A 26,621-nucleotide genomic window follows, 5' to 3' on the forward strand; every position below is an offset into this window, starting at 1 on the left:
CATATGCAGATGTTTTTAGGAGAGTGTTGAAAAATGCCTTTACAACTTTACTCCTGACTGCTTTTGACGTTAAAAAGCACTCCACTTCCATGTTTCAGTACCGTTGGTTTTAATAACTTTCAGCAAATGATCGGCGAGTACACAAGAACTGTACTGAAGATCTTGCTAAATATGCAGTTATGCCCCAGATCATGACATGTCACGTAAGGTTTCCAGGTGTGCGGCAGTCAGAAATAAGTAAGAGATGGAAAGATTTGTCGCTACAGTTTTTGAAAAATATTAATAAACCTCAGCACAGTCTTGAAATGTACGTAAGGATCGTAAAGTCAAATTGTTGTAATGTTAGTGCGGACCAGCAACACCCATCTTCTCTTTTTCGTTCTCTCATTTACATTTTCATGCCTTTCTTTCTTCTGGCAAGTTGTTTCAAGCAGGCAAATACATAAAGACACAGCACATTTTATATGAATAACACACACAAGTGCTGTCCTGTTAACCCTCGTGTTTTTAATGTTTGTCCACGCAGCAAGTTCAATCATGACAACATTGTGCGTTGCATCGGTGTCAGTCTGAACATCCTGCCACGTTTCATCCTGCTGGAGCTGATGACCGGAGGTGACATGAAGAGCTTCTTGAGACAGAACAGGCCACGAGCTGTACGTCTGTACCACTTGTATCTCGGATGTGTGCTGCACACTGTGTTTGTGTGGTTCACTGAACTGAGCTTTATTGTATCCAGGGCCAGACGTCTACTCTCACCATGCGGGAGCTGCTGCAGATGGCCCGAGATATCGCCTTTGGCTGTCGTTACCTGGAGGAGAATCACTTCATACACAGGTTCAGATCCACAACCAGTTGTTACTGCTAAGAGCTCACTTGAAATATACATGGAATTTGGAGGATCAACAATACAAAAACAAAATGTTGTAGGCTGTAAGAATGACCTCTCTACTGCAACAGTTAAATGAGGATCATATCAGAAGGATTCAATATTTATGCTAGATCCAGGAGGATTTTTTTAAAGTGGGGTTGTATGAGATACTTGTCAATAGTCAGTGTATTACTTACAGTAGATGCCAGTCAGCAAGCCAAAAGTTTGGAGAAGCAGGCAGGAGTACAGTTACGGAAGCTAAGCTATGTACTGCTGTGGACAGGTGCAGCAGCAAAATGTCTTTAAGCCAACAAAAAAATCAATATCAGTTTAAGTTCACTGCTTTATCTAACCACCAGACTTCTTAGACATAAACAGTAAGTACACTGCTAAGCTCAGATGTCAGTACTCCTGCCTGCTTATCCCAAACTGGGGGTATGCCGATCACCATCCACTGTAGGTAATACACTGACTATAGATAAGTAATAAGTACAGCCCCAACTTCTCATCTAGGTATTATTAAATATGGGAAAACCTAACCTTGTATATTGTAGCAGCAGTAAACATCACAACTTATAGGTAAATGTAAATTCAGGTAAAAACTGATTTCTATGTTTGTATTCATTTCAGTCTCCTTTATAAAAAAAATTGGTTATCTTTCAACACATCTTAAAAAAACATACTTGCATTCCTTTCCTATTATACACTAAGTGAATATTGAAAGTCAGAGAGTTAATTTCCATCACAAGGGCACGTTAAGTAACAGATTTTGTGATTTTCAGAGACATTGCTGCTAGAAATTGCCTGCTTACCTGCCCTGGACCAGACAGAGTGGCCAAAATTGGGGACTTTGGGATGGCAAGAGATATATACAGGTTTGTATGCTAGAATTGCATCATTACAGGCTGCACGGCAGACCACAAAGAGAAGCATACAGGATGACTTACGATAATTTCTCTCATGGGAGCTCAAATTCGGGCTGCACTGAGTTGATGTGGAAAATATGGGACCATTTGAAAAGCGATCTGATTATCCTCGGCAGGGGCCAGATTCAAAACTTACTTACAGAGTTCATGTCCTTGTGGTATTTTACCTTCTCTTCTAAACCAATGGTAAATGGATGTTCCTAAATCAGATCTTTCTAATGGTTCCTTAGAGCCAGCTATTACAGGAAAGGTGGACGTGCCATGCTGCCAGTTAAATGGATGCCACCAGAGGCCTTCATGGAGGGAATCTTCACCTGCAAGACTGATACATGGTATGAATAATAAACACATCAAGGCGGGTTTCCATTAATCCGCCAATTGTGCAAAATGAAACTGCAAATCTAAAACACGCCTAGTGGAAACAAGTCAACTCAAAAAAAACCTCCCATTTAAAAAAGTTTTTTACGCTCACATGAGGTGGTATTTCAGGCGATTCAAAAAAGCCATATTTTGCACACTGCAATGGAAACACTTTTCTTGCTTTTATAGGTCACTTGATGTTATGGCTATGTGCTTGTCGGTCAGAACGGGCTCCCTCAGGCTTGATGCAGCAGGCGCTACAAGAGGTGTTATTGCATCGCATAGTTCTTCAAACATTGAGCGGATCATCTGGAAGTTTTGAATCCACAATTCCTCTGTGAAATCGTGGACTATCACCTCCCAGAAATCTCTCATACGTGGGGGCGGCCATTAGATTGCATTATTGCAATAGAAATAACTGATAGTGTTTTGGACATCCATCGCTATGCTTCTTGGAATGTTATTGCGAGAGAAGAAATCGCACAACGTCACTCAGTGGAAATTCAGTCATCTCGCAATTGTGTTTTATCGACATGTTGAAAATATTGCTTAATTTTTGCGCAAATCTATAATGGAAACCCACCTACCGTTTCCCTTTTACTGGCTTTGAGAGCTCTTGTTAGCGTATTACTTTCAACTGACACTGATCTGTACGCCTTTGTTTAAGGCTCAATATTTTGTGTTTATGGTAATTGTCACTACGTTGCATGTATTATTCAAGTAAGCTTATACATGTTGTGCATTAGTAAATTTTGAGAGAGATTTTACAAACCAAGGGATTTCACTCCTAAACAAAACCACACAGCCCTACAGAGACTCAAAATCTAAATATCAGTGCGTTAAGTGATCATCTTGTGAACAGAATGTCACACGCAGACTAGAAGACATGTTTTTTTAGAGATCAGGGTTGAATTTTAGAGTTACATTCAGAACTTTTATGTGGATGATTTACACAGTTGTCAATAAAACTCACAACAAACTTGATGGTAATATGTTCAGGATACAATTTGACAACGCCAAGGACTCTGAGAGGAACATTCCTCCTTCCAGCTTAAAGTTGTTAAGAAGACAAGTCATTTACCAGAAACATAGCGACCCAGAAAAAATCGTAAAACAGATCAGGCTTGTGACTCTCAGTCCAGTTACCAGAACTCAACCCCGTAAACAACTGTAGAGCAGAGTGAAACAATCATTCTGTCCAGGAATTTGACACCATCCCAGGCCATCCTGTCCACGCAAACCACTCATTTTGTAGGCTGACTCTACTTGTTGACGTAATGGGTTTAACCATATTAACAGTTTTCACATATATTCTTGTGTGTACAGAAAACATTCAGTGAAACTGAAGATAAATTAAAATAATCCAAGCATGAAAAGGAATGCTTAGCCAAGTAATTAGGCTGTGGCAATGGTCTTTTCTCTTTTTTATTCTCTCCCTCTCTGCTCCCCCTATTTGTTTTCTTTTGAATATACATTTTGCCGGGTCGAATTCTCTAAAATATTATCTGTAGAGATGGCAGACGATTCCTATGTGCTTTGCCATCAGCCAGTCACGTCTCAGAGGTCGAGAACTGTGGCTTGAGAATGAGAGCTCTGGCTCAACAACGTGAGCGTCGCCCTCATACATCGACTCTGATGTCCGTCAACTCATTCCTGCTTGCTATATTTTAGCTGGTCAAGTTGACTATTAATATCAGCCCAAAATGACCTTCAAATATTCATTTGTCAGAAGATGAAACTACACAGAAGTCTACTGGAGGGTTTGTGTGTAGACACAAATGAGGTAAATTTCAGCTTTTTGTAATTCATCACCTGTTTTTTAAAAAATATCTTTTTTTTAAGGAGTTTAGCATGTACATAACACATAGTAGAACTTGCACACACGACCCTGCATTTTGCATATCCTTATTTGTCTGAGTTTTCCTGGGATCAAGAACACGCTTAGAGGAAAAGATCAGTAAAATTATAAAATAAGTAAATAAATAATTGCATTAATAAATAAACAAGTAAACTAATAAACCAAATTAGCAGATAAATTAATATTGAAATGGGAATAAATAAAAATAATAACACAATAAATAAATAAATAAATAAATACAGATATAGGTAACGGCCCTGCAATAGTCTGGTGACCTGTCCACGGTGTACCCCGCCTTCCGCCTGATGACAGCTGGGATTGGCTCCAGCCCCCCGCAACCCTTACGAGGACAAGCGGTTACGGACAATGAATGAATGAATGAAGATATAGGTAATAAATAAATTAAAAATAATAACAGGAAGAAGAATCCAATGCCTTAATATTAGATTCAATATCTGATTTTAACCAATGCACAATTACATCCTGGTATTTGAGGGAAGTCAGAGCAGGCAAAGTTCCACATGTCATACACTTACCAGAGTCAGCACAGTTGTTGCTCAGTTGTTGGTCTGTCTCTCCCCCTGCAGGTCATTCGGAGTGCTGCTGTGGGAGATCCTCTCTCTGGGTTACATGCCGTATCCCTGTAAAACCAACCAGGAGGTGCTGGAGTTTGTCACCAGTGGAGGCAGAATGGATCCTCCAAAGAGCTGTCCAGGGCCTGTGTGAGTAATGACAGGAAACACTTAAAAAAGAAATGAGCCTGCATGTGAAGTATGAGCAGGGTACAGCTGGAATGATTTTAGGGATGATTTTAGAAATAATGGCACAGATTCTGCTTTGCCTGCCAACGTCGGTGTGGATTTGTGTGAACTGAATTGACTTTCTGAAAGTTCTTCCTCTGCCTCATGTATTTTTTTAACAGCACAGAGTCCCTAAGGGGACATGAGGGAGGAAGAAAAGTAGTTGGGTGAAAAAAAAAGATGAATACTTATGTGTTCTTCTCAGAAACTTTTTGCTGTGAGTGGAGAGTTTGGGCCCAAGCACAGACACGGGACACAGGTGTGATTTTATCAAAGAGGATGAAGTTAATTACAAAAACATGAATGGTGGAGATGAAGGAGTGGGTCCAGGGAGTTTCTCCGATGGGAATGATGATGAAAAGGAAAGGGGCAGTGTGGCACAGATATGGAGGTGAGAAGAAGGCAGGCCGCGAGGGAGGGGGGAACACAGGAAACACAGGGATCACAGTATGTTTGGCCTCAGCTGTGAAACTTCTGAGTTTCCTTCCAAAACTTCTGCTTTCTCCTGAGAAATATTGTGTCTCAGTGTGTAGCTCCTGGAGCAGAGCACAACATGCAAAGTTAAATCTGTAAAAGTGTTTTTTGGTGGGAGATTTTCTTTATCCACTGCGAGGCTCCAAGGACAGAGAGATGTCATATGCTTTAAAGCCCTCTTAGGCAAATTATGATTTGTGATAATGGGATTTATAGATTAAAACTGACTTGAATTGACTTGGTCTTGTAGCTCTGAAAAAGCTGCGCTTACATTATCACTTATACATGATAACAAGCTCGGCAAACAGAAAGCAGCAGCCTACCTTAGAGGGGTTAAAAAGAGAATTTGAAGCTTCATATTATATCATTTTATTGGGATGCAACACATGCACAGTGAAATCTGGTTTGCATTTTCCGAAAGGCACCAAAGTATAATTTAACAGAAAAAGTGCTGACTCCATACCTTTGAAGCTGTCATAACATCTGAACATGTTTCCATTCCTTGATTATTTCCTTTGGTCCTTAACACACTGATCAAATAAAGCAAAAGGGTTTTTCCGAGTTGTGAATACTGTGGGGCTCACTATCAATCTTTCCTTCTCTCCGACTCCAACTTGCTGGCTCTGCTGCTTATTCTTGTAATCTGATCCTAAACCAGCCTAATCAGAGCCAACTTACACACACAGTGTTTATGCATTTCCCTCTTGATCAGCGCTGATCACAGGTGTTCTTGGATCCACTCAGGTATTCGACAAAATTAACAAAGAACCTACAGACCTGCAGTAATTGAATAGGACCAGACCATAATGAAACATGTACCCGAATCCGTACCTGTCCAGGGTCAGAGCGGCTTACAGGTTCTTAATAGACCTATGTAGACTTCTATACTGCGTACTCATCTTAAACAATGTCTGTTAATGTGTATGTAGTTACCGGATCATGACCCAGTGTTGGCAGCACTGTCCTGAGCACCGGCCCAACTTCTCCACTATCCTGGAGAGAATTAACTACTGTTCTCAGGTACGCTCTATATCACACCCGTCTGCGCATACACAAAATTGAGATTTGTGTGAAAAAATGTATTTATATATATATATGCAATAACTGCTTTTAACATTTAATTAATGTCATGAGAATTGTCATGTTGTGTATTTTATTATTATTTATTATATATTTGAGTTTCTTGAAAAGTGCTGTATAAATAAAATGTATTATTATTATTATTATTATTATTATTATTATTATATTAATTTACTCTTCCTTTCTTCATTCTGTTTTTTTATTCCCTCCCCCCATCACTGCTCTCCATCAGGACCCAGATGTAATTAACACACCTCTTCCAGTGGAATATTCCCCCTCCACAGAGGACGATGGATGCACAATAATCCGTCCCTCAGACCACACCTCCACCAGCCTCACTCCACTCCTGGTGTCCCATTCTGTTTCCCAGGCTTCCTCTCCCCAGCTTGGTCTCTCCTCTCTCGCCCTGGGTCCCACCCCTCTACCCCCCCAGCCTACAAAACCTCGTCTGCTTCTCCAGAGGACCCAACCTGTCCACCATGAGGTGACATCGTGCCGCGAGGCTCTGGAGCCGTCCTGGGCTGAGTCTGTTCCCGCTCCTGGTGTGTCAGCAGGAGGCCACTGGCTCCACCCTGAGCCGCCTCCGCACCGACCGTGCTCCAGAAACAGCTCGTCCTCAGGGAGCCAGAGGCTGAAGAACAAGACCAAGAACCTCTGGAACCCCACATATGGTTCCTGGGTTTTGGAAAACTTCCGGGGGAAGAAAACACTTGCTCACACTCAGTCGATGCCACTCTCAAGCTCCGCCTCCTCCGCCGTCAACACAACCTCAGAGAGCAACCAGGCTGGCTGCGACAGCTCCCACCTTAGCCCTGCCAGCCTCTGCGCCTCCTCCACCCCGTCCCCGTCCTGCCAGGCTCCAGCTGCCCCGCCCACATCCTCCCATAAGACCCCATCAGGTGGCTCCTCAAAAGCAGGTATGGACCTGGCAAAGCTCCAGAGTTTCCCCTGTGGCAACGTCAACTATGCGTACGATGAGCAGAGCTACGAGGCGGAGAGCCTGCCCCTGGTTATGCCCAAAGCCCCAGAAGCCATCACAAACACCAGCTCTGCCCCCAGTGTCTCCTCAGGGACGAGCCTGGGGCTGGCGTTAGGCCTCCACACCTCCTCATCCTGTATGCCCAAGCTGCTGCTGAAGCGTCACGCCAGCTACGGACACGAGGACGTGAGGAGACACACCAAAGCTGAGAAACCCACACGCGACCGAGACTCAGGATTTTCTCTGTCTGAAGACCTCAGCGTTACTCCTATCTAAGATTATCGTAACAGGGGTTTTGGTTGATGTTAAAAGTAAATGTCACCTTTTCTCACAACCCGAGTTCCTCTGGGTTTCTGGAACAAAAAGCATGACCACGTGGGCTCCAACACGGTCTGAGAGCCACAACATCAAATTATTTTAGCTCCTGGAATGCTGGAAAACACAAACACTCCTCTACACTGTGACACAGAGAGCCAACACTGGACTCAGAGCTCTTATCTGGGCCTCTGGTACACTGGTACTGTAGCTGAAACACTGAAGTTGAAACACTGGATGACATGTGACCCAGCTCTTTCTCAATTTCCACGTTGCTGGTGAAGGTTGCCATGAATAACTGCTGTAGCTGGACTCATTTTCTACCTATTTGTTTTTGTTCTCTCATGAAAGCTTTGGTGGTTTGTTGCATTATAGTGAAGTTGGAGTTTGTTCTATTCAGTGTACAGTATGACCATAACAAGTCAAAAATATTGAGCCCCTGGGAAAAGAATCTCAGCTTTTTTTAAAATTTCCTTTTTATTTTTCATCATTTTTAATTTCATAAGTTACTAAAACAGTTTCATTTATTACTGTATGCATACTTTAGGAGTTTAAAGTACACCATGGTACACTGCAACTATTCTGATTTGCTTTCACCCTAAATAATGTGAAAACGCAAATGCCAGCATAAGCAATAACATGTCTTTGATTTTCTCCCAACAGAGCTTTCCCTCATTTGTGTTTTCTACAGTTCCCAGTGGAAGAAGTTTGCGCAGTTGTCCACGGAGATGGTTTAGTTTTGTTAAGTATAGAATTTCAGTCACGTCATAACAAGGGGTACAAGAGGTGATCATAAACCCTGTTTTTGTTTCAAGACAGCGTTACGTGTCAAATGTGAATCTTTCTCTGGCTGTCGTTTGAGGTGCAGATATTTTCACCTTCGGACAGAGCCAGGCTACCTAATTCTCATTGTTTACAGTCTTTATGCTAAGCTAAGCTAATCAGTTGTTGAAAATAGTGCCAGATTCATTGTACAGACATGAGAGGTGTTGATTTTTTCATCGAACGCTCTGAAAGAAACATTTTCCTTTAGGTGTTAAATAGTTTGTGGTAATCACTGACTCCTTATGAAAGTATTTGACGTTTGTGCTGAGATTTTTTTTTTGTCAAACTACATAAACTTTGATTATTTTTGAGTACTCTCTTTCCCCATGTTCCAATATTTACTTGGACCACAGGAAGTCTAATAAATGTGTAAGCGTGTAGAATTTGTAGACCATGCAGATGTAAAAAAAAATTGCTATTTTTGTACTCACCTCCGTACACTGGACTAACCCATAACATATGTAGCTTTTTTTTTTTTAATCATTTATTTGTATTCATTTATGTTAATGTTGGATCTGTATTTGTAGTCAATCACTGCCATTCAATACCACTGCACTGCACCCACCGATGTAGTTCTGGTAGTACCCATGTTTACGCAGCAGGGGGAGGTATTTGACGCCTTGATACGAAGCACGCTGCAGCAGGTATCTCAGTTCTTACAGTTCAAATGTCTATTCACTGTTTATGTTTTCAGGTTATTCTTATTTAATCGATTAGTTGTATTCAATATGTGTCTTTATTTTGAGGGTAAACTTGTTGATACTTTATTTTTTAGTGTGTTGAATGGATTGTTACATTCATATAAGGGGTGTATGCTGTATGTTTTTATGCTCAGGCCTGCTGATATTGGTGAGTGTTGCTCAGTCAACTTGAAAAAAACTTTTAGAAACTTACCTAAAGGCTGATTGTTTTCTTAACACTTACTGATTTGTGCCATCTCAAACTATTGATTAATCTGGAGTGTATTTTACAGAGAAAGAAAAAGTAATCATCCTTATCTTGCTCACAGTGTATATTTTTTATGGCCTGATGTATTTTATTTCACACTCATTGAAAGTAGTTTTTTTCTGTTCTTCATGTAGCTGAAGGTGTTTTTCCTCAACCAAAAATGCAAAGACATTCTATGCAATGCACCGTCTGTCACACTTTGATCTAACCTAACTGTGCCCCAAATAAATCCGCATATATTGATCTTATCTGAGTGAGTTTGATCAGTGACACAGAGTGATTCCTGCCTGAGCTTTTATTAAAGGTATAATATGCAGGATTGTTGGTTACTGTTTGTATACACGCAAGACAGTCCCAGATTTACAGTTGCTTTGCATTTTCCCTCACTATATTTGCTGTTTTTTTGCTTTTTTTTTTTTTGGCGCTGTGTCTCTTGTATACCTGCTGATTACAGTCTGGCACCTGGTTGCCACCTTTTTTAACACCCTGACACCAACACGCCTCCAGTGGGTTATAATTGATGATTGAGTGGGATTACTTCTGTATGAGTATATAGGTATTTAAGTAAATTCTTGCACAGTATATCTTAAAGATACCACAATAGTGTTTTTACTATTGAAACAAAAAAATAACAATTTGCCCTTTTTTAATTACATATACATTTTCATTTCATTTGCACATGTCTGACCAAGACCAAACAAAATGTGTTAAAATTAAAAAAATGAAAACAATCACAAGTTTGATTACAGCAATAAAATCATTAAAAGAAATATAAACTGATATACAATAAGAGTTTGTCAGAACAGTGACACAGATAATGCACTCTAATCATTACACAGTATGCAGTATTATATTGAGAGTGTGTTATGTGTTGTAGTCATGTGACTGTGAGGTCTGTGAGTTTCATACTGCACAGAATTTCTCCTTTAATATAACTGATGTGCAACCCAGTCACCAGAGTAAATGTTGGCATTATGTGTTTCTGCAAACCACAGATATGTTACATATATTTGTTATGTAGTGGTGTTTCTGTATGTCTCAACAATGCTGCAAATAGCAGGTGGTTATGTTTAGGCACAAACTTGGTAATGGTTAGAAGATCCTGTTTTGGCATAAAAAACCTGTTTTTTGTGGCACAGTCAATGCTGGAAATGCCAAGATTTCTTGTTATGAAATTACCGGTTTTGTTGTTTGTTGGTCTCTTAGAGAGGTCTGCAGCTTGGCAGCCTTCTCGCCAAGGTCTCATGCCTTCCACCAACATCTCCAACTACCGAGCCAACTCCTATACATGTTATCAGATCTGTATCACTTTATGTCACCTAAGTGAACACATACACAACAAATAACAGATACAAAAAGACCACAAAGAGACACAAAGCGATTAAAAAGACACACAAACCAACCACAGGGAGACACAAAATGACTTCAAAGTAAGACAAAACAACTAAAATGACACAAAAGACACGAAATCATCTCAATAATACAGAAAATTGTCTCAAAGATACACATATGACTACAGAAAGGCACAAAACAACGACAGAGACACAAAATTACCTTAAAGCGATCCAAAAAAAAAACTTAAAACGTAAAACTGTAACATATCTGTAGTTTGCATAAACATTCAGTGCCAACATTTCTTTCTGGCGACTGGGCTGAGATGTAACATCAGGGCTGAAGGTTTGATGTTAATAAGGAGAACTGAGGACTTGTGATTGCTCACTCTTTCCTTGTTTTGATTCGTATCTCTTGAGTATTTCCTTCACGTGTAACACCCTGTCCCTGAAACTGAAATGCAGAATCCCTACACTTTCACTTCTGTTCGTTTTGCAGGAAGTTGAATTAGTGTCAGTTCATTTGCTCAATCGTTCAGTAACTAGTGACAAACCCTTTGCGTCTCCCTGTTCAGTGTCCATTGTGTCTTTTCTGTCAGTGGCTTTTATAAAACTTAAAAACGTTCTTCATTGTAGCATTTCTGCAATCTTTTCAGTATTTATCATCAAGCACTCAGATCAACACATTTGAACCCCCCCCCTCTCTGTGGTGTCCATTAACATAGTTTGACTTCACTTCATCTCCAGGTCACTGACCATCTGTCTCCATTGTTTGGTTGTTTTCTTTGGTCACTGAGCAAAAGTTTTCTTCGCTCTCCTCTTCATCCCTCACAGACTCCAGAGTGTGGATGAGGTTCTCCAGCCCCCACAGGTAGCCGTCCTCCCGGTTTCCTTCCTGCCAGGGAACGTTATGTTTTAACGTCTGGCCCTCTGGTAACGCTGTTGTCTTTCCAAAGTCAATGATCCAGACCTGTGCGTTGCTGGTGTGGTCATGGATAAAAAGGAGAGAGCTGCCGATGACCTGCGGAAAAAAGAAGGGTTTCATATGAGCTTCTGCTTTTCCTTCATCTGATTATATTCATTCATTCCTGCTGGTAACAAAAGCACAATACACTAATCCGTATAAAAACAAGGTGCCAAATCATTCTTCAGCTGATTCTTACACAAAAAGGTACAAACCCTGATCAAAGTTTATAGTTAAAACTTGTTAAAAATATTTAAAATGTTAACAGTTTGATATGGTATGCAAATTTTACAAATTTTAACAAGAGTAACAAGTTACAGCACTGTTAATTACGAAGTACTTGTTGAGGACGTTGGGACTTAATTATTGAATTATCGCAGCATTTCCCATTGGCCAATTAGGTGTGACAGATTGTTTCCACAAAAAGGACATCCCTAGCTTGAGGTAGTGAGCAATGAACATTACAAAACAAATCAGCTGCATTGTTTGTTATATTGTTTTCAATTTTGATTTTGCACAGCCATGTTCAGGTGTAAAAATGAAAGGTTTTATTCTTTATTACAAAGTGGTGACTATTAAAAGTAAACCCACTGTCCACATGTGACATCTTGGGAAATTGAGTTTAACAATACGTGGCTCCTCTAATAACTTTAATTAAATTTGGAAACTTTATATGGATCACATAAGAGCTGAGCTTTAAATCCGACCTTCCTGGATATAACTCCAAATGGAGTAAGTTACATTTATTAGCTTAACTTGTATCTTTTTCTGTCTTTGTAACCTATCAAAATGAGATAATCCTGCCTGTTTGTGAATATGCCTGCATATATTTATTCTTTTTCTTCGTAGTTTTCTTCCCATATTGTTGTGTGGCTCATCTGTATGTTAAAAAAGCCACTAAAAATATGTTTAAAGATAAGTAATATTTGGCCAACGTATTAAGGCCTTTGCACACTAAGTCCGCATTTTTCATTAAAAATTCACGCATGTTAAAAAATAATATAACCTCACATTGTGTCAATCACATTTACACATCAAATCCCTTAAAAAGAACAAGAAAAACCATCAGACTCAGTGTGCAAAGTTTCTTTGTGATTTTTAGCGTATGGCAGATTTAAAACAAAACATACAGAAGTACAGACTTGATGTGCCAACACCACATCATGAAAATATATTTTACAAAGGTGTTTAATTTCTTGAGTACAGTTTTACATAAAGTTTCTGCTGCAACACTTAATTTCAGAGCTGTATGTTTGTTTTAAAGTGTTCGGATCGGTCATCACCTCGTGTTGCTTGAAGAATTCAGATGTCTTCAGGGCCTGCTGGATCTCCGTCAGTCTGCTCAGGTAAGACTTCTGTGTTTCAAGAAAAAAAAACAGTGACTCACAGATCATAAAATACCACCCAAAGCCCCCTAATTTAATCTAAAATCTACTTTAATCTGAGTCCATAAACTAAAAACAGTTGTTATAACATAAAAGGGTGCTGACACAGTGTCTATTTGGGAACCTCCCACTGTAATAAAAAACTCAAACAGCATTATTTGCAATGAATATTTACTTTGTGCAGGTCAAACATTTCACAGCTGTTTTTATTCATCAGACTGTCCACAACCTGTTTAAAATGTAAAGAGTGAGTATACAAAATAATTTATATTTGTCCAAACACTGAACACGGATGTGAGAGCTTACTCAGCTGCCGTGTTTGTAGTTGGTGTGTTAGGTAATGCCTGCAAGATGCCTGCCTTGTGCATACCCACAGTACAATATGTTTTGCATATATGAATAGCATAAACTGTATGTGTGCAGAAGTAAAGCGATCACCACGTACTATGATGTTGACATTCCCTTCGACAAAGTCCTTGAACACTTGGATGACATCCTGCTTCGATCTGGTTTTCTTGAAGTCAGTCCGACATGTACCGTCACATTTCTACAAGAGAGGAAATATTACAAAATGAAATGAATTATTGACTTGTGACTGGATATAATTTTCATGCATTCTTTACACCTTTCAAAATCTAATTTAATTCAGCTATTGTCAGCCAATTAATTAATTATAAGGTACTATTATTATGTTTTCATTTGTACTCTTGTATTTTGTTTGTATTCTTTGATACTTTTTACTCTGTAAAGCATCTTTAAGTTCCCTGAAAAGCGCTCTATAAATAGGTCTGAATATTTGACTTGGATTTAGTCCCAACCAACCTTTTTTTATATAACACATAGTAATTTGACTCATGGTTAACCGAAAAATATCAAGTAAAGCAACTTTAATACATCCATGTAATTATTTTTATGGATTATATTCATGCCGAATTGACAATAATGCTTCCAACTCGGACACCCTTTGCCTCGTGCTTCCAACGTGCAGCATTTTCTGCAGACACATAATGAATTGTTAATGTGTCAAAGTTCTTAAAGGGAGTTTGGTGTAACATTTTCCACCAGTAGCAAGATGGGAAACAACCACAAAAGGAATGTAGTTGCAATCTTGCAAGTAGTGACGCTGCAAGATTAATAGTCTTTGCAAAATCTTATATCATGTAACTAAAAAAGTTACGTCTTTTGAATCAGCAGAATGAGCCAACACTTCTCAGGTGAGGCCAATCAGGGACCATGTGTCCCACAGGCTGTATGCATTTAGCCAGTTAGAGGGCACGTAAAGACCAGTGTGCAGGCCTTTCCTACTTTCTTGCCTTTGGATTATACTGATAAAAACTATTTGGGGGTATAAATTAATTGCAGATCATGCATGGCACTGTTTATGAAGCCGTGCACAAAGGGACAGCAGCTCGCCGTCAAGAGATCTCAGATGCAAATGCCTGACTGAATGGAAGAAGCAGATCCTCAGGAGATTCTGCACAATCATGCATCACCTGCAGCTCTTTGAACAGTGAGTCCATCAGTGAAGCTGCTACAGTCTTTAATACAGATTTGTGCAGGGAGGTCTGAAATTATTCGAGGTGGCAATGGCGGTTCAACTCTGGTTTGTTATGTTATGTTAAGTTGTGTCATTTTGGTGTAATTTATCACTATTTAAATTGCTTCATGCTTTGAGACATTTTTGCTTTTGTTCATGGAAAATGTGTGTGCTGCACTGTGTGATGTTCAGATGTTAAAGTTGTAGTGTGTTTTGTATCAAAGCACAGGTTGTTGAGCATAATCTTAAAAGCAGTGTATTATCAGCAGTCTGGGTTGTCTTGTCATGTAAGGGATAATGCCTGATCAGGTGTCCATTATCAGGGATTAATGGCCAGCGTGGAGGCCTGAGCCATTCAAGCTGCATCCACAAAGTCGGTTAAATACTAGTTTTGTCTTTTTTACCACGTTTTCAGCCATGTTTTACATCCCGACCCTCTCTGAAAACTCAATGCCCCTCAGTTCAGTTTGTTATGGCTACCTTGATCCCTTCTATCCTGAAGCCTAGAGTGTGGGTGGAGCTCATGGTCTCCCTCCACTGCATGTAACGAGGCTTGGTGACACCCCGTTGGGAATGCTCCTGGGGAGTTGGTCCCTCGCTGTCCACTTCCACCATTTTCTTGTACAAGTCTTCCCTCGGTTTGGGTCGCTCCCGGGCCCGAACAAGCTCCTCCTCCAAGTATGTCCTGAAACAGAACAGGAAGTAGGTGTTCAGCTCTGCATGTTTACAGACTACTGTCAGTTTTAAAAGTGATCTCTGCATGTCAGTAAATAGCAATGGTTGTTTAGGTTAAGGGCTTGTCTTGCATTCACACCCTTAGTTATTAGGATGCAAAATACATAGTTGACAAAGGAACATTTGAACCAGAGGACACTCTTTCAGAGATAAAATCTTTTCTGATGGTGTTCATTCATGCAGAAAAAGTTGACAGCAGCACAGTGTACAAGTATTATTCTGCTGGTAAACAGTGCTGCAGCACATTCATGTTCGTGTTCATACCAGACAGTTATGTGCAAACAGATGTGAATTTCAGTTTCAGTTTGTGAGCTGCACTTCCTCTGTGCTGAAGAAGGAAGCTGAGAGGAGACTCCAGCGTTCAACTGTGTGAAAGTCTGTGTGTTAGTGCAAGTTAGCGGTTTTGCAACTTTGTGGTTGTGAGTGTTTTTGACAAGGGGAGTCTCCAGGGACACCCTGAGTGTGTTTGTGTGCGTGTGTGTGTGTAGCCTCAGAAATACAGACACACACAGACTCTTAGTAGGCAGCAAATATTTTGTTCTATTGTATGTCATTGTGTGTGTGTCTGTGTGTGTGTGTCTGTGTGTGTGTGTGTGTGTGTGCATGTGGGTGTGTGTGTTTGTGTGTGTGCGTAAGGTTATTGCACATGTGTAGGCTGAACCGGAAATACATTTCTGAGAGACCTGCATGAGCAAGTAGATATATTTATGTGTGCATTCATGCATATACAGTGTGTGTGTGTGTGTGTGTGTGTGTGCGCGCGCTCATGATGAGACACCCCGCCCGCTGTGGCAGGAAGCCAAGCATATAGCCTGCAGTTATAACAGGTGTTCCCTTGTAGAGCAAAAACGCTTCAGGCGGCACGTAATGTCTACAGGCTGCACACGTCTCATTAATCCACTTCAATGGAACATGAGCTTTAAATATGAACAGAAACATCAAATGTATGAATACACAAGGAAACGATCTGACATAATTTTGAATCAGTGTAGCAGAAATCAGAGGAGGGGCCGAGTCATTGTTTTGCAAATCGTAAGTAAATCTCAGGTATTATCACTAAAATTCCAAATCACCGCAGGCAAGTCCTAAAGTCCAAAACGCTGAGTTTCAAGTTATAAACAAGTCATAGTATGTGCTTCACCAAATATAATTCCATTTTAACAAGAGGCAGAGGCATGATATACTAAATTTACAAAAATCTAAATGCTTTTTCTTTACGGTCTCCGTCCTTAATTTTCTGACACATTTGCATACAGCAATTGTTTTTTTGTTAATCCAGAGTTTTTGTATTTGATTGTATTTTGTGTTTGATTGGCTGTTATGGGATCGTTTCAAACAAAGTGGATGTGGGGAATTAAGTGTTGACTAGCTGGGAATAATTACATCAACGTCAACTCAACTCCTCATTCAATTTTTCTTTGATTCAGGAAATTAACTGATTTGTGGCGCACATTTTAAATGACATGCTTTTTAATGTTTGGGCTCGGGAGGTATCAAGTATTTTCAAGTCAAAAATCTCAAGTCAAAGTGAAGTCTCAAGTTATTTATGTTGAGTCCAAGTCGAGTTGCAAGTCTTATTTTAATTTGGCAAGTCGAGTCTGAAGTCATGACCTCTTCTGGCAGAAATGAACTACAAAGATTTTTTTGACACAGTCACTTGTATGTAGAAAATAGGATTATAATTTGAATCAGTGTCTGAATATCTACTCTAAATAATTAAATGAGCACCTTACTTCCTTACCTCACTCCCATCTTGCAGTCCATGACATTGGGAAGGTCAAAGTTTGCCAGCAGGTCAGTCATATGAAGAAAAGACTCTCCGTCTTTTTCCACGGTGCCGTGGTAACCGGGCACAAACGGGAGCAGCGCGTCATCCCTCAGCTTCTCAAAACACAGCATTTCGTTTTCTGAGAACTTCTTCAGGATGTTGCCTTCATCTGCGGCTTTAAAGTTACCTGAGAGAAGATGAGGAATAGGAGTTCAGGCATTAAGGAACAGAAGGGATAAGAAAATGTTTAGACATTTAGAGATAGACGCCCTGATTCTGTTAGACCGTCCAGTAATGTGCCTGCATGCTAGAAACGACTTCCCGTCACATGTATAAAATCAACGCTGTAGTTGTGAACTAAAAAATAGTTTTTTTGTCATATTTGATTAAACTGTCACCATATTGTTACAGTAGACCATCAGACAGACAATCTCGGAGCCCATCGGCTATCAGTTTGACAACAATAAGCTTTTGGGGGCGAGGGCCAATATTTTGGAATGATCTGGTGTAGCAAGCAAATATCTGAGCCAAGACTTCTTTTAGTTTCAGTAATTTGACAAAGTTATTTGTATATATGTTACCAACTGTAGCTTTATTTATTTTGTATTCAATGCTTGTGTCCGTTGTGGAGAGATATTGTAGAGACAGAGGTGGTGATGTCAATCATCCATGACGGCAGTGTTTTAATCCCTGTCTGTGTCCGACTTCATATTCTCCGTTTTTCTTATTTCATACAGCTAAAAAAAAAAGCTCAACAACACAACATTGACCTTAACAGGTTGTACCTTTATGCCCCGCTAGCTGAACCCAGTTCAGTTTTTTCCTCTGCGTAGCACTGAAGGGCCAGTGGACGATTGTCTTCAACTTCCACCACGGCTTACTCTGAAGAAGATGTGCGAGAAAACAAGCAGAGGTGAATACTATAAAACAGAATCACTGTGACGCATTGAGTGTTTTTGAGGCTATCTGTGTGTTCTAAATCACACAAATAATCTGAGAACAGGAAGAAGTGCTGACCTATACTGTCTGAACCGATATCTGATCAAATAAGCAATTCTACACGGTAAATCTGATGCCAGGCTTTTAGTTTTCCACTGCATGAAATGTACAATCTAGGTCAGTTAAATGCCATTTCTGTGGAAACTCGTATCTCGGCATCTCTTATTCAGCATCTTTAGCCTGGTGTGGCCGCAGACTTTGATTCAACGAGAAAAATCTACTATCTAACATCAGTTTACAACTCAAGACATGTTCTGGTTACAGTGTTTGTACATCCAAAATAGATATAGAATATCATACTAAATAAAACATGAATAATTTGTCATCTTTGGTTAAATCTTTTTAAATTTGAATTTGAAGGTTTATCACCAAATAATGGCACGTGACAATGTCCCTCGCTGCTCCCACTCACTTGTGGGCAATATATGAATTTTTCTAGTGTCATACGACTGCTTGCAACAAATCAACGTGTGCGCTGAATCCTGTGCAAAGACAAAAAGATGACTGACGAGTTAATTATTTTTTTTGGCAGAGATGTTAATTTTTTTATGGCTGTTTGTTTGAGGACTCTTCTCATGCCACCCTCGCTTTCTCCTTCTCTTTCTCTGTCTCTCACTATGCACAAACACACACACACACACACAGAAAAACACAGTAACAGCTTGCGTATTTCACAGAGACACACTGGTGCTTCACACTTGTGGAGAACTGCTTGTTTCATTCCCTCACAGAAAACTGACCATATCTCAAATAACACACTTTAACACAGAGAGGATCATATTTCCATGCAGTCATATAATTACAAGGAAAATACACAGAATAAAACAACTCCCAGGCATCAGAGAGGAAAATTCATAAATCCTGTCTTTTAGCTTTAGAGAGGTCATTTTATGTTCTGACTGAAAACAGGAAATGAAACAGGGACTTTCGTGTTAGTGAAACACAAAGCTCTGCAGCAGCCAGCCAAGTCTCTCCTTAAATGTCAGGTGATATGCTTCACTTACTGCAGTGCTGCTTGTTTACTGATAATATCACATTGTGAAGGTGAGCATGTGTTTTACTGCTGCAAGGCTTTAACTTTATTGTCTGGAGTCATGTGGTGTAATGTCTTTTTCACAGACTGACAGGGAATGGAAACTTAGATCTGAGTTATGATGTAAACATGACGACCCTGCAGCTCTTTTGCTAATATTTATATCTTACACAAAGTTTGACATTGAAGCTGTTAACATGTTATTCACGCCGTGCTGTCCCGGCCGGCCTTGATGACAGAAACCACAAGAGTTTGTACTGATAACACTCAGAATAACACTGGTTTCACTCTCAGGCTAAAACTTGAAATAAAACATCTGCTTACTTAACAAAGCAGAGTGCATGGAAAAAAATGTTTTGAAAGCAGAGATCTGAGAGACATTTAGATACTTTACTTGACAAAATATTGAATTGTTTTACCTTTTTTGGCCTTGTACTGCTAACAACTCACAGACAGCTAAAACTTGACAAGAAGCTTCAAATACACAGTTTTTTTTTTTCTGAGGCATCACAAGACAAAAAGGTCAGACAAAACTGATTTAATCCTTAAAAATATATTTAGATGCTTATTGTATATTTTTTATGTAGAATTATAATGTTAATAACTGGAAGTGACGGCATAATGTGGATTTTAAAAGTAAGGGACTGCTTGTTATTTATGGCGGGGAGGGTGTGGTGTAAAATGGGGGAGGAACTCAAATAATATGAAAAGCACTGGCGATGGAGTTTTACTTTTTGATTTGTCTTAAAGGAGGGCCATTCAACCTTAAATGGTACTATTTTGTCTTTATTTTAAATATCCTCAGAACCCCAAAACCTGCAAATGGGTTTAGAAAGCATGTTTTTGTTTTAATCACAGTGAGAAACTGTAATGGTTATTTATGGTGAAAGGAGGGTCATGCATTTTTGTCCAATCACTCAGGGAAGCTCAAAGAAAAATATTAGCAACTTTGGGGAGGGTCATGATATTAAAAAAAAAAAAAGACAAAGTCACACCCCAGCCACCCTACTACTCTGCTAAATAAAATACAGTCCCTAACTGGTGACTGCAGCTATTAAATAAATTTAGGGGAGTAAAAGTACAATACAGTACTCTGAAATGCAGTGAAGCAGAAGTAAAAAGACAGAAAATAGAAATACCAAATCAGATAACCTATCACAAAATTGCACTTAAACTCACGGTGTGTCATTTCAGTGTCAGGCGTCTCTCAATCACAACAATAAAACGCACAAAGGAGTTAAAGGGATATGATGCCATTAATAGGTGACCAAATGAAATGCACTTGAATAAAATTGCAGGTTTCTCTGAATTCTCTGAACTGGGGCTGTGTATCGGCACTTGATATCTTTTTAAGATATTGACCAAAATAATCCAGTACCAACTAGTGCTGAAACTTCTCCAGTCAAACAATTCCTGCATTTAACTCTTTTTGTACCTCGATGTAGAAAAAAGACCATTTGTATTGTTTTACTCGCAACCAATCGATGCAAGCGTTCTTCAACATAATACTACATGTGATTGGCCCACCACCACGACAGTTACAACCCACACAGTGTGTGGATGAAGTTGAGTGCAGTATTTTTGATGGAGTTGGCATTTCAGCACGCCGAAGATTTAACCAAAATTTTCGAAAATATGGTAGCATTTAGGGTTGCGGCAGAGTACCGGATTCAAAGGTATTCCAGGGCATGAAAACTGGCAGTTATCATATCATGTACATTTGCTTATCTATGGTTTTGGAAAAAATGTGACAAGCTCAGACTGCCTGTCTGACTTTTTAAACATGTACTTCTATTTAAAAAATGTTTCAAGATTCAATTATAATAATGCGGTTGTCCAACAAAAATAAAAAAATAACGTATGTTGTCATTTTTTTAAGGGCCATTGTACTTAACAATGATAATGGTAATAGTGTAATACCATACACTGTGATACTATTAAACAGTTATATGTTCTGATAAAGTTATCGTACTGTGAAAATCTCATTCAACTGCAGCCCTAGTGGCATTTTACACAGATAAGTTCTGCCATTGACATGATGGGTAGCATATAGTAGAAAAAAATTTAGAAAATGAAGTACTCTGTTGGTATTTTAAGGGTACTGGTACACTAATTTTTAAAAAGAAATGTAAGTTCATGACTAGACAAAGTATATAAGTTTAGCTGTTTTTTTAGACATTTTAATGCAGGAATGTTACATATTACACCTTTTAGGACAGAGCTTGTGTAAATGTACAGTTAATTTCCACCAACAAAGATGTTTTCTTTACTCTCACAAATTACCAGGAGGCTTTTTCTAGGATTAGCCTCATCTTTGCTCTCTTCAACCCTTTACGCGATCTCTTTCTGCTCTGTCAGCCTGCTGTGTGTACGACAAACTGACACAACACCATGCTGAACAGTCAGAGTAGTCATTAGCAACACAGCAAACACGGACAACTGACAAAGAGCTTCACCATTTTAGAACAATACATTTTACGAGAACAATGATGACACCATGTGACTCATTCAGCCAAAAAATGCCTGCCATATTACACTGTATTGTCATCTTTAAGTGCTAATGGGATACAAACTGCTGCATGATGATCAAACTATCTGTTTGTCCAGTTGTCTGTCTGCATTAAAAAGCGTTTTGCCCTGCACTATTGGGAATGAATCTGTGATATACTTGCAGTGAAATGGCAAAAGCTAAGTACTGATACACAAGCGTTTGTGACTTCCTGAAGTGGTTTTTTGTTAAATGTCAAAGGCCAGGGCTCACAAGTGACCACAGAAACACATGATTACACAATGACATTTTCGTCTATTCGGCTATTTTCAGAGATGACATGTTTCCAGTTTACGTTGTGATGCCATAAAGAGCTCATTTGGGAGAGCCTTCACACTGAGCCTCACTTGATTTGACAATGTTACTCTACACTCTCGCTCACACTCTTGCGCAGGAAACAGCAAACCTTCACTCAGACTCAGTGATGAGCGGATTAGAATTTGGTGTTCAAAGGTCAAGGTCACTCTGACCTTGCATCCATCTCTTATTTTTGTGACACAATATCTGAAGATGGCTTTGAGGGAGTTTCCTCAAATTTGGCACAGGCGTTCACTTGGACTCAAGAACAAACTGATCAGAATCTGGCGGTCAAGTGTTGAGGGTCACCTCACAAAACATGTTTTTGGCCCAAACTTTAATTTGGGAGAGCCTTCACATTGAGCCTCACTTGATTTGACAATGTTACTCTACACTCTTCGCTCACACTCTTGCACAGGAACACAACAGGCTTAACAGGCAATGTGTATTCGGTCTGTTTAAAAGAAAGTGACAGCTACAGACCTTGTATGGAAAGGGCGAAGAGAAGTGGTGGCACCATAAAAAACACACACATGCACACACACACACAGACACACACAATGAAAGTCTGAGTCTAACGTGGTGATAGTGCAGAGAAAAGCAGATTATGTTGTGCAGAAACCAGGAGGTGACTCACTACAATCACACTTCCCAACAAATCACATGCAGAGACGACGATTGAGTAAAAGCTGCAAAAGAGGACAATCGAGAAAAAGCTGCAAAAATATATGCTGCTCTGTTCAAATCTAAGTCTAAAGTATTGGAATTTGGGCTTCTTGAAGACACAAAAGTGCATTATCTGCACGTAAACATGCTCAACAAGACTGAGAGGTGTTGTTGGCCACAAGTTAAAGCTTTATCAGCCAAGAATGTCAAACAGATTTCCACCCTCAGCGTCTATTGAATTAAAGGGCGATCCTTCAACACTTGTCTGTGTGCTGAAGGAGGGACGTATAGTGATAAATGTCAGGACTTACTTACAGATCCAAAACATGATCTGACATTTAACATGCAAAACATGCATCATTATAATTATTAATGGTGCATAGCATGTGCATGAGTTATCCACCAAACAGGCTACGTGAAAAATCAATATAAAAGATGACATTGAAAGAAAATGACTGTGTTTCTAAGATATTGAATCATAAAGCTGTGGTTTTAATTTGTACCATGCAGCCTTTAAGATCCTTTGCAGTAAACAACATGATGTGCCACTTTGCCACATGACAAAGGTTATCAAGCTTTCAGCAGCCTCTTCGTACTGCTTTTTAGTTCATACAGCGCCCGGGATCATTAAGGTGATGTGAAAGGCTCTGATAACCCATTAAACATAAGGGGACATAATGTGATTTCAATGGGGACAATCAAATTTCCTCTGAGATTATCCTGCGCTCTCTGGCCGGGATCTCACGGTTGTTTAATCTTTCTTTTCACATGATGTTAAACAGCAGGAGGAAAGTGACATGACTGACTGGTACGTCTGACAACTGACATTTCCCAGATCTCAAAACAATAAGTCCAGAGATACAAAAATAACTTGTGAAATGAAGAAGTGACTAATTTACCACAACGTTTTTGTTGCAGAAGTCACTTGTAAGACATGTTTATGGGACTTAAAGTTTGCCAAACGGGGCAAAGCTGTTATTGGCTGCTCTCTGCGCTGAGACATCCCAGTGGTACTCTGTGAGGAAGCAATTTGCTGAGTGCTGTTTATGTGTCGCTCTGCTTCACCGTTTCTTGTTTTCGGAACATCAGATCTTTACTGTAACGGGGTAATCATGAAGGGTGCAGATGTGAAAAAGATTTAGAGGCTGTCAAAGATGGCAATTTGAAATGTTTTTGTATCTGTAAACATCCTGCAGGGAAACTTTTTAGATACGGCACATACGTTTACCACATTACTTCACAACCTGTTTACATTACTGATAATTCATTTTTCAAATACTGCATATATGTTTATTTTTTATATTTTCTGTAGATTAGGGGTATGAATCACCAAAGGCCCCACAACACGATATTATCATGACACGAAAGTCAAGATACAATGTTATTATAATTTTTAATGTGCTGCGATATGCTGAGTATTAATATAAACATATAGTGATTAGGGTTGCAACAGTATGAGACTTTCACAGTACAATAACTTTCTATGAAAGTATTGCGGTGTCACAGTATTACAGAATTATTACTATTATCAGTTTCAGTTACAATGACCCCTAAAGAAATAAAAACATATGTTTTTTTTGTTAAACAACGGTTTTATTACCATATCTAAAGCCTGAAACCAACTTTTCCAAAGGCAAGTATGCATTAAAGGTCTACCATTAGAGATGAACTAAAATCAAGGTGAAGTCTGTTATTTTTTTTCAACAGTGTAGATAAGCAAATGACAGTATGATAACTGTCAATTGTAATACCACGGCATACCTTGAAACCGGAATACCAACACAAGCCTAAATGAAATATGTTGCAATTTATTACCAATTTTTAACCACAAAATCTGGAAAACTTTGTCAGTATTTGTTTTAATCTAATAAGATAAAGTTTTCAGTCTGTTCATCTCACTTCAGGCTTTTTTATTGCAGCAAATTGCAATGATGGACTAAAAAAACTATTGATTTTATCATTTAAATAGTAACGAAAAACCGATACTTGGCAGCCCTGCATCAATACAACATTGCCTTGCAAAAATATCACAATACTATGCTGTATTGATTTTTCTCCCACAGAGCAATTTAATGTTGAAAAGACGTTGGATAAATGCCTATGTCTATTTGTCTTCAGACTTTTAGAATTTGGTTATTGAAGGTTGAAAAAGGTTAAGTACAACAGTAAACAGAATCTGTGTATATAGCAAAAAAAAAACATGAACACTCATAATGTAACGTTTGAATGTATTTTTTAATATATTTAATGATTATTTTTAAAATAATCAAATCAGGCTATATGTAGCTGAGGAATCCTGGTCTATAACAGGGCTAAAGCCTGGGGACCATGTTTAAAATATGTCTATTGCTCAGTGGGCTACTTTGCATACATTGTATCTTGTTCCTTATCTTCAGTACTTGACTCTCATTTTTAAGTGTGCGAGTTTCTTTTTCATACATACTTGTGTTATCATTATTGCCTCACTGTAACTGTGCATATGGCATGGAAGAACTACTCCATATAATCAGACCTGCTGTAGTTGTTTTAGTCATGTATAGTTAACAGTAATGAATTCAGGGAGGCAACAGATTGTTTTGAACTATTTTATGAACTCTGCGCTGTGAAACACCATTAACTACACTGACATGACTTGCTGAGAAACCTGTCAGTGACCCATAAAAACTCAAACTATGGAGCCACTTTAATGAGCCTCTTACAGTCTTGACTGGATCTTTTTCTCCTTGCAGTTGACTTACCTCTCCAGCGTCCACCAGATGCTCCAGAGTTACGATGCCTTTGCTTTTGCTCTCGTTGTCGCTCAGCAAATCATCCTCGGACTCCACAGCGGAGGAGCCCGTGGAGGAGATGGAGGAGTTGGATAGTTTCCTGCGCAGAGTACCGTCCACAGCATCATCCCAGTCCTCCTGCAGCATCTCCCGGGAGCAGCCGCCTCCCTCCGGAGTGATGGTGACCTGCGGTACCCGGCGCGCATCCATCACAGTGGGCGCTCCGGCTGCGGACGACGGGCCGATCTGAGCGGCTGTCTGAACGAGTTCATCGCAAATCTGCGATACTTTCCCGGCTGATCTCCGCTCTGAACGCGCCCCCTCGTGCAGTCCAGTCCCAGAGAGCACGAAGTCCTTGGAGGTCTTTCTCCTGCACTCTTTGGGCATTGGAGACCTTAATCCGCCGTGAGAGCGCACGAGGAAGCCGATTCTCCTTAACCTTCAAATCTGTTAATTTCACTTCCAGAGAGTTCAGTTTGGGTTTAGTCGATCCGCTGCTGCACTTCCTCGTTGTTTGTCGTCCGAGTTTTCACACATTAAAAGCCTCCGTCAGCCTCTCCGGTCTGTGCGCACTGTTGGAAAAGGGAACCCCTCTCTGGTGGTGGCGTGGCTCGCGCTTCTACACGGTTACACACGCGCGCGCCGGCGCACTCACTTACACAACTCTGCAAGGTTTTTCATCTTCCGCATTGCCTTTTCTCGCTTCCTGACTGCAAAATTAAACCAGCTGACAGGTTCACTTTTGTAAAAGTTACAGAGAGTTTTTTCTGCCTTGCGCCGATCTACGAAGAAGGTCCTAAAATATCTGGGAACTTCACCTCTAAATCAAAATGTGCGTAAAAATCAGCCACACGAAAAAGTGCATCGAATTTTTTTTAATTAAAAACGCTTGCACACCTGCATAAACCTCCCTTTAATAAGTGTTCAGACCTTCAAACTGTAGTTCAGTTGCACAAACAGTGCCATCTGATGAAACAAAAACCTTTCATTTCCATTGAATTTGCTGCTGAAATTAGTGCGCGGAATTTCAAAATAAAGTGCCATATTTGGACATGTAAAATCAATTACTGAAATCTGGCGGCATAAGAGGAAGTTCGGAATATCTTTTTTTTGTCATGCCGGTTTTACCCAGGGGGAGACGCTCCTGTGCGGTT

At 39.7% G+C, this 26,621-nt stretch overlaps 2 protein-coding genes across 4 annotated transcripts in view; one reads left to right on the top strand and one right to left on the bottom strand.

The window, feature by feature from the left end:
* The window catches only part of ltk (leukocyte receptor tyrosine kinase), a 65,700-nt gene extending 56,021 nt beyond the window's left edge, over positions 1-9,679 (top strand). For all 3 annotated transcript variants that reach the window (XM_042500984.2, XM_088087254.1, XM_088087255.1), the window contains exons 23-29: positions 527-656; positions 740-837; positions 1,654-1,746; positions 2,028-2,129; positions 4,603-4,737; positions 6,219-6,309; positions 6,602-9,679. In XM_042500984.2, coding sequence (XP_042356918.2) covers positions 527-656; positions 740-837; positions 1,654-1,746; positions 2,028-2,129; positions 4,603-4,737; positions 6,219-6,309; positions 6,602-7,624 — 1,672 coding nt within the window. In that variant the 3' untranslated portion in view covers positions 7,625-9,679. The remainder of the gene's footprint in view (positions 1-526; positions 657-739; positions 838-1,653; positions 1,747-2,027; positions 2,130-4,602; positions 4,738-6,218; positions 6,310-6,601) is intronic.
* Positions 9,680-10,022: 343 nt separating this feature from the next.
* Positions 10,023-26,086, bottom strand: itpka (inositol-trisphosphate 3-kinase A). The gene is made up of 7 exons (XM_042500060.2): positions 25,438-26,086; positions 17,942-18,038; positions 17,130-17,343; positions 15,134-15,338; positions 13,562-13,663; positions 13,015-13,086; positions 10,023-11,788 (listed from the first exon to the last, which is right to left on the bottom strand). Exons 1-7 carry the CDS (start codon positions 25,852-25,854, stop codon positions 11,516-11,518), a joined length of 1,380 nt encoding a protein of 459 aa, XP_042355994.1. The 5' UTR covers positions 25,855-26,086; the 3' UTR covers positions 10,023-11,515.
* Positions 26,087-26,621: the final 535 nt, after the last annotated feature.

This window comes from Plectropomus leopardus, chromosome 14 (genome assembly GCF_026936395.1).
Source record: "Plectropomus leopardus strain MGB_pleo_1.0 chromosome 14, ASM2693639v1, whole genome shotgun sequence".
NCBI lineage: Eukaryota > Metazoa > Chordata > Actinopteri > Perciformes > Serranidae > Plectropomus > Plectropomus leopardus.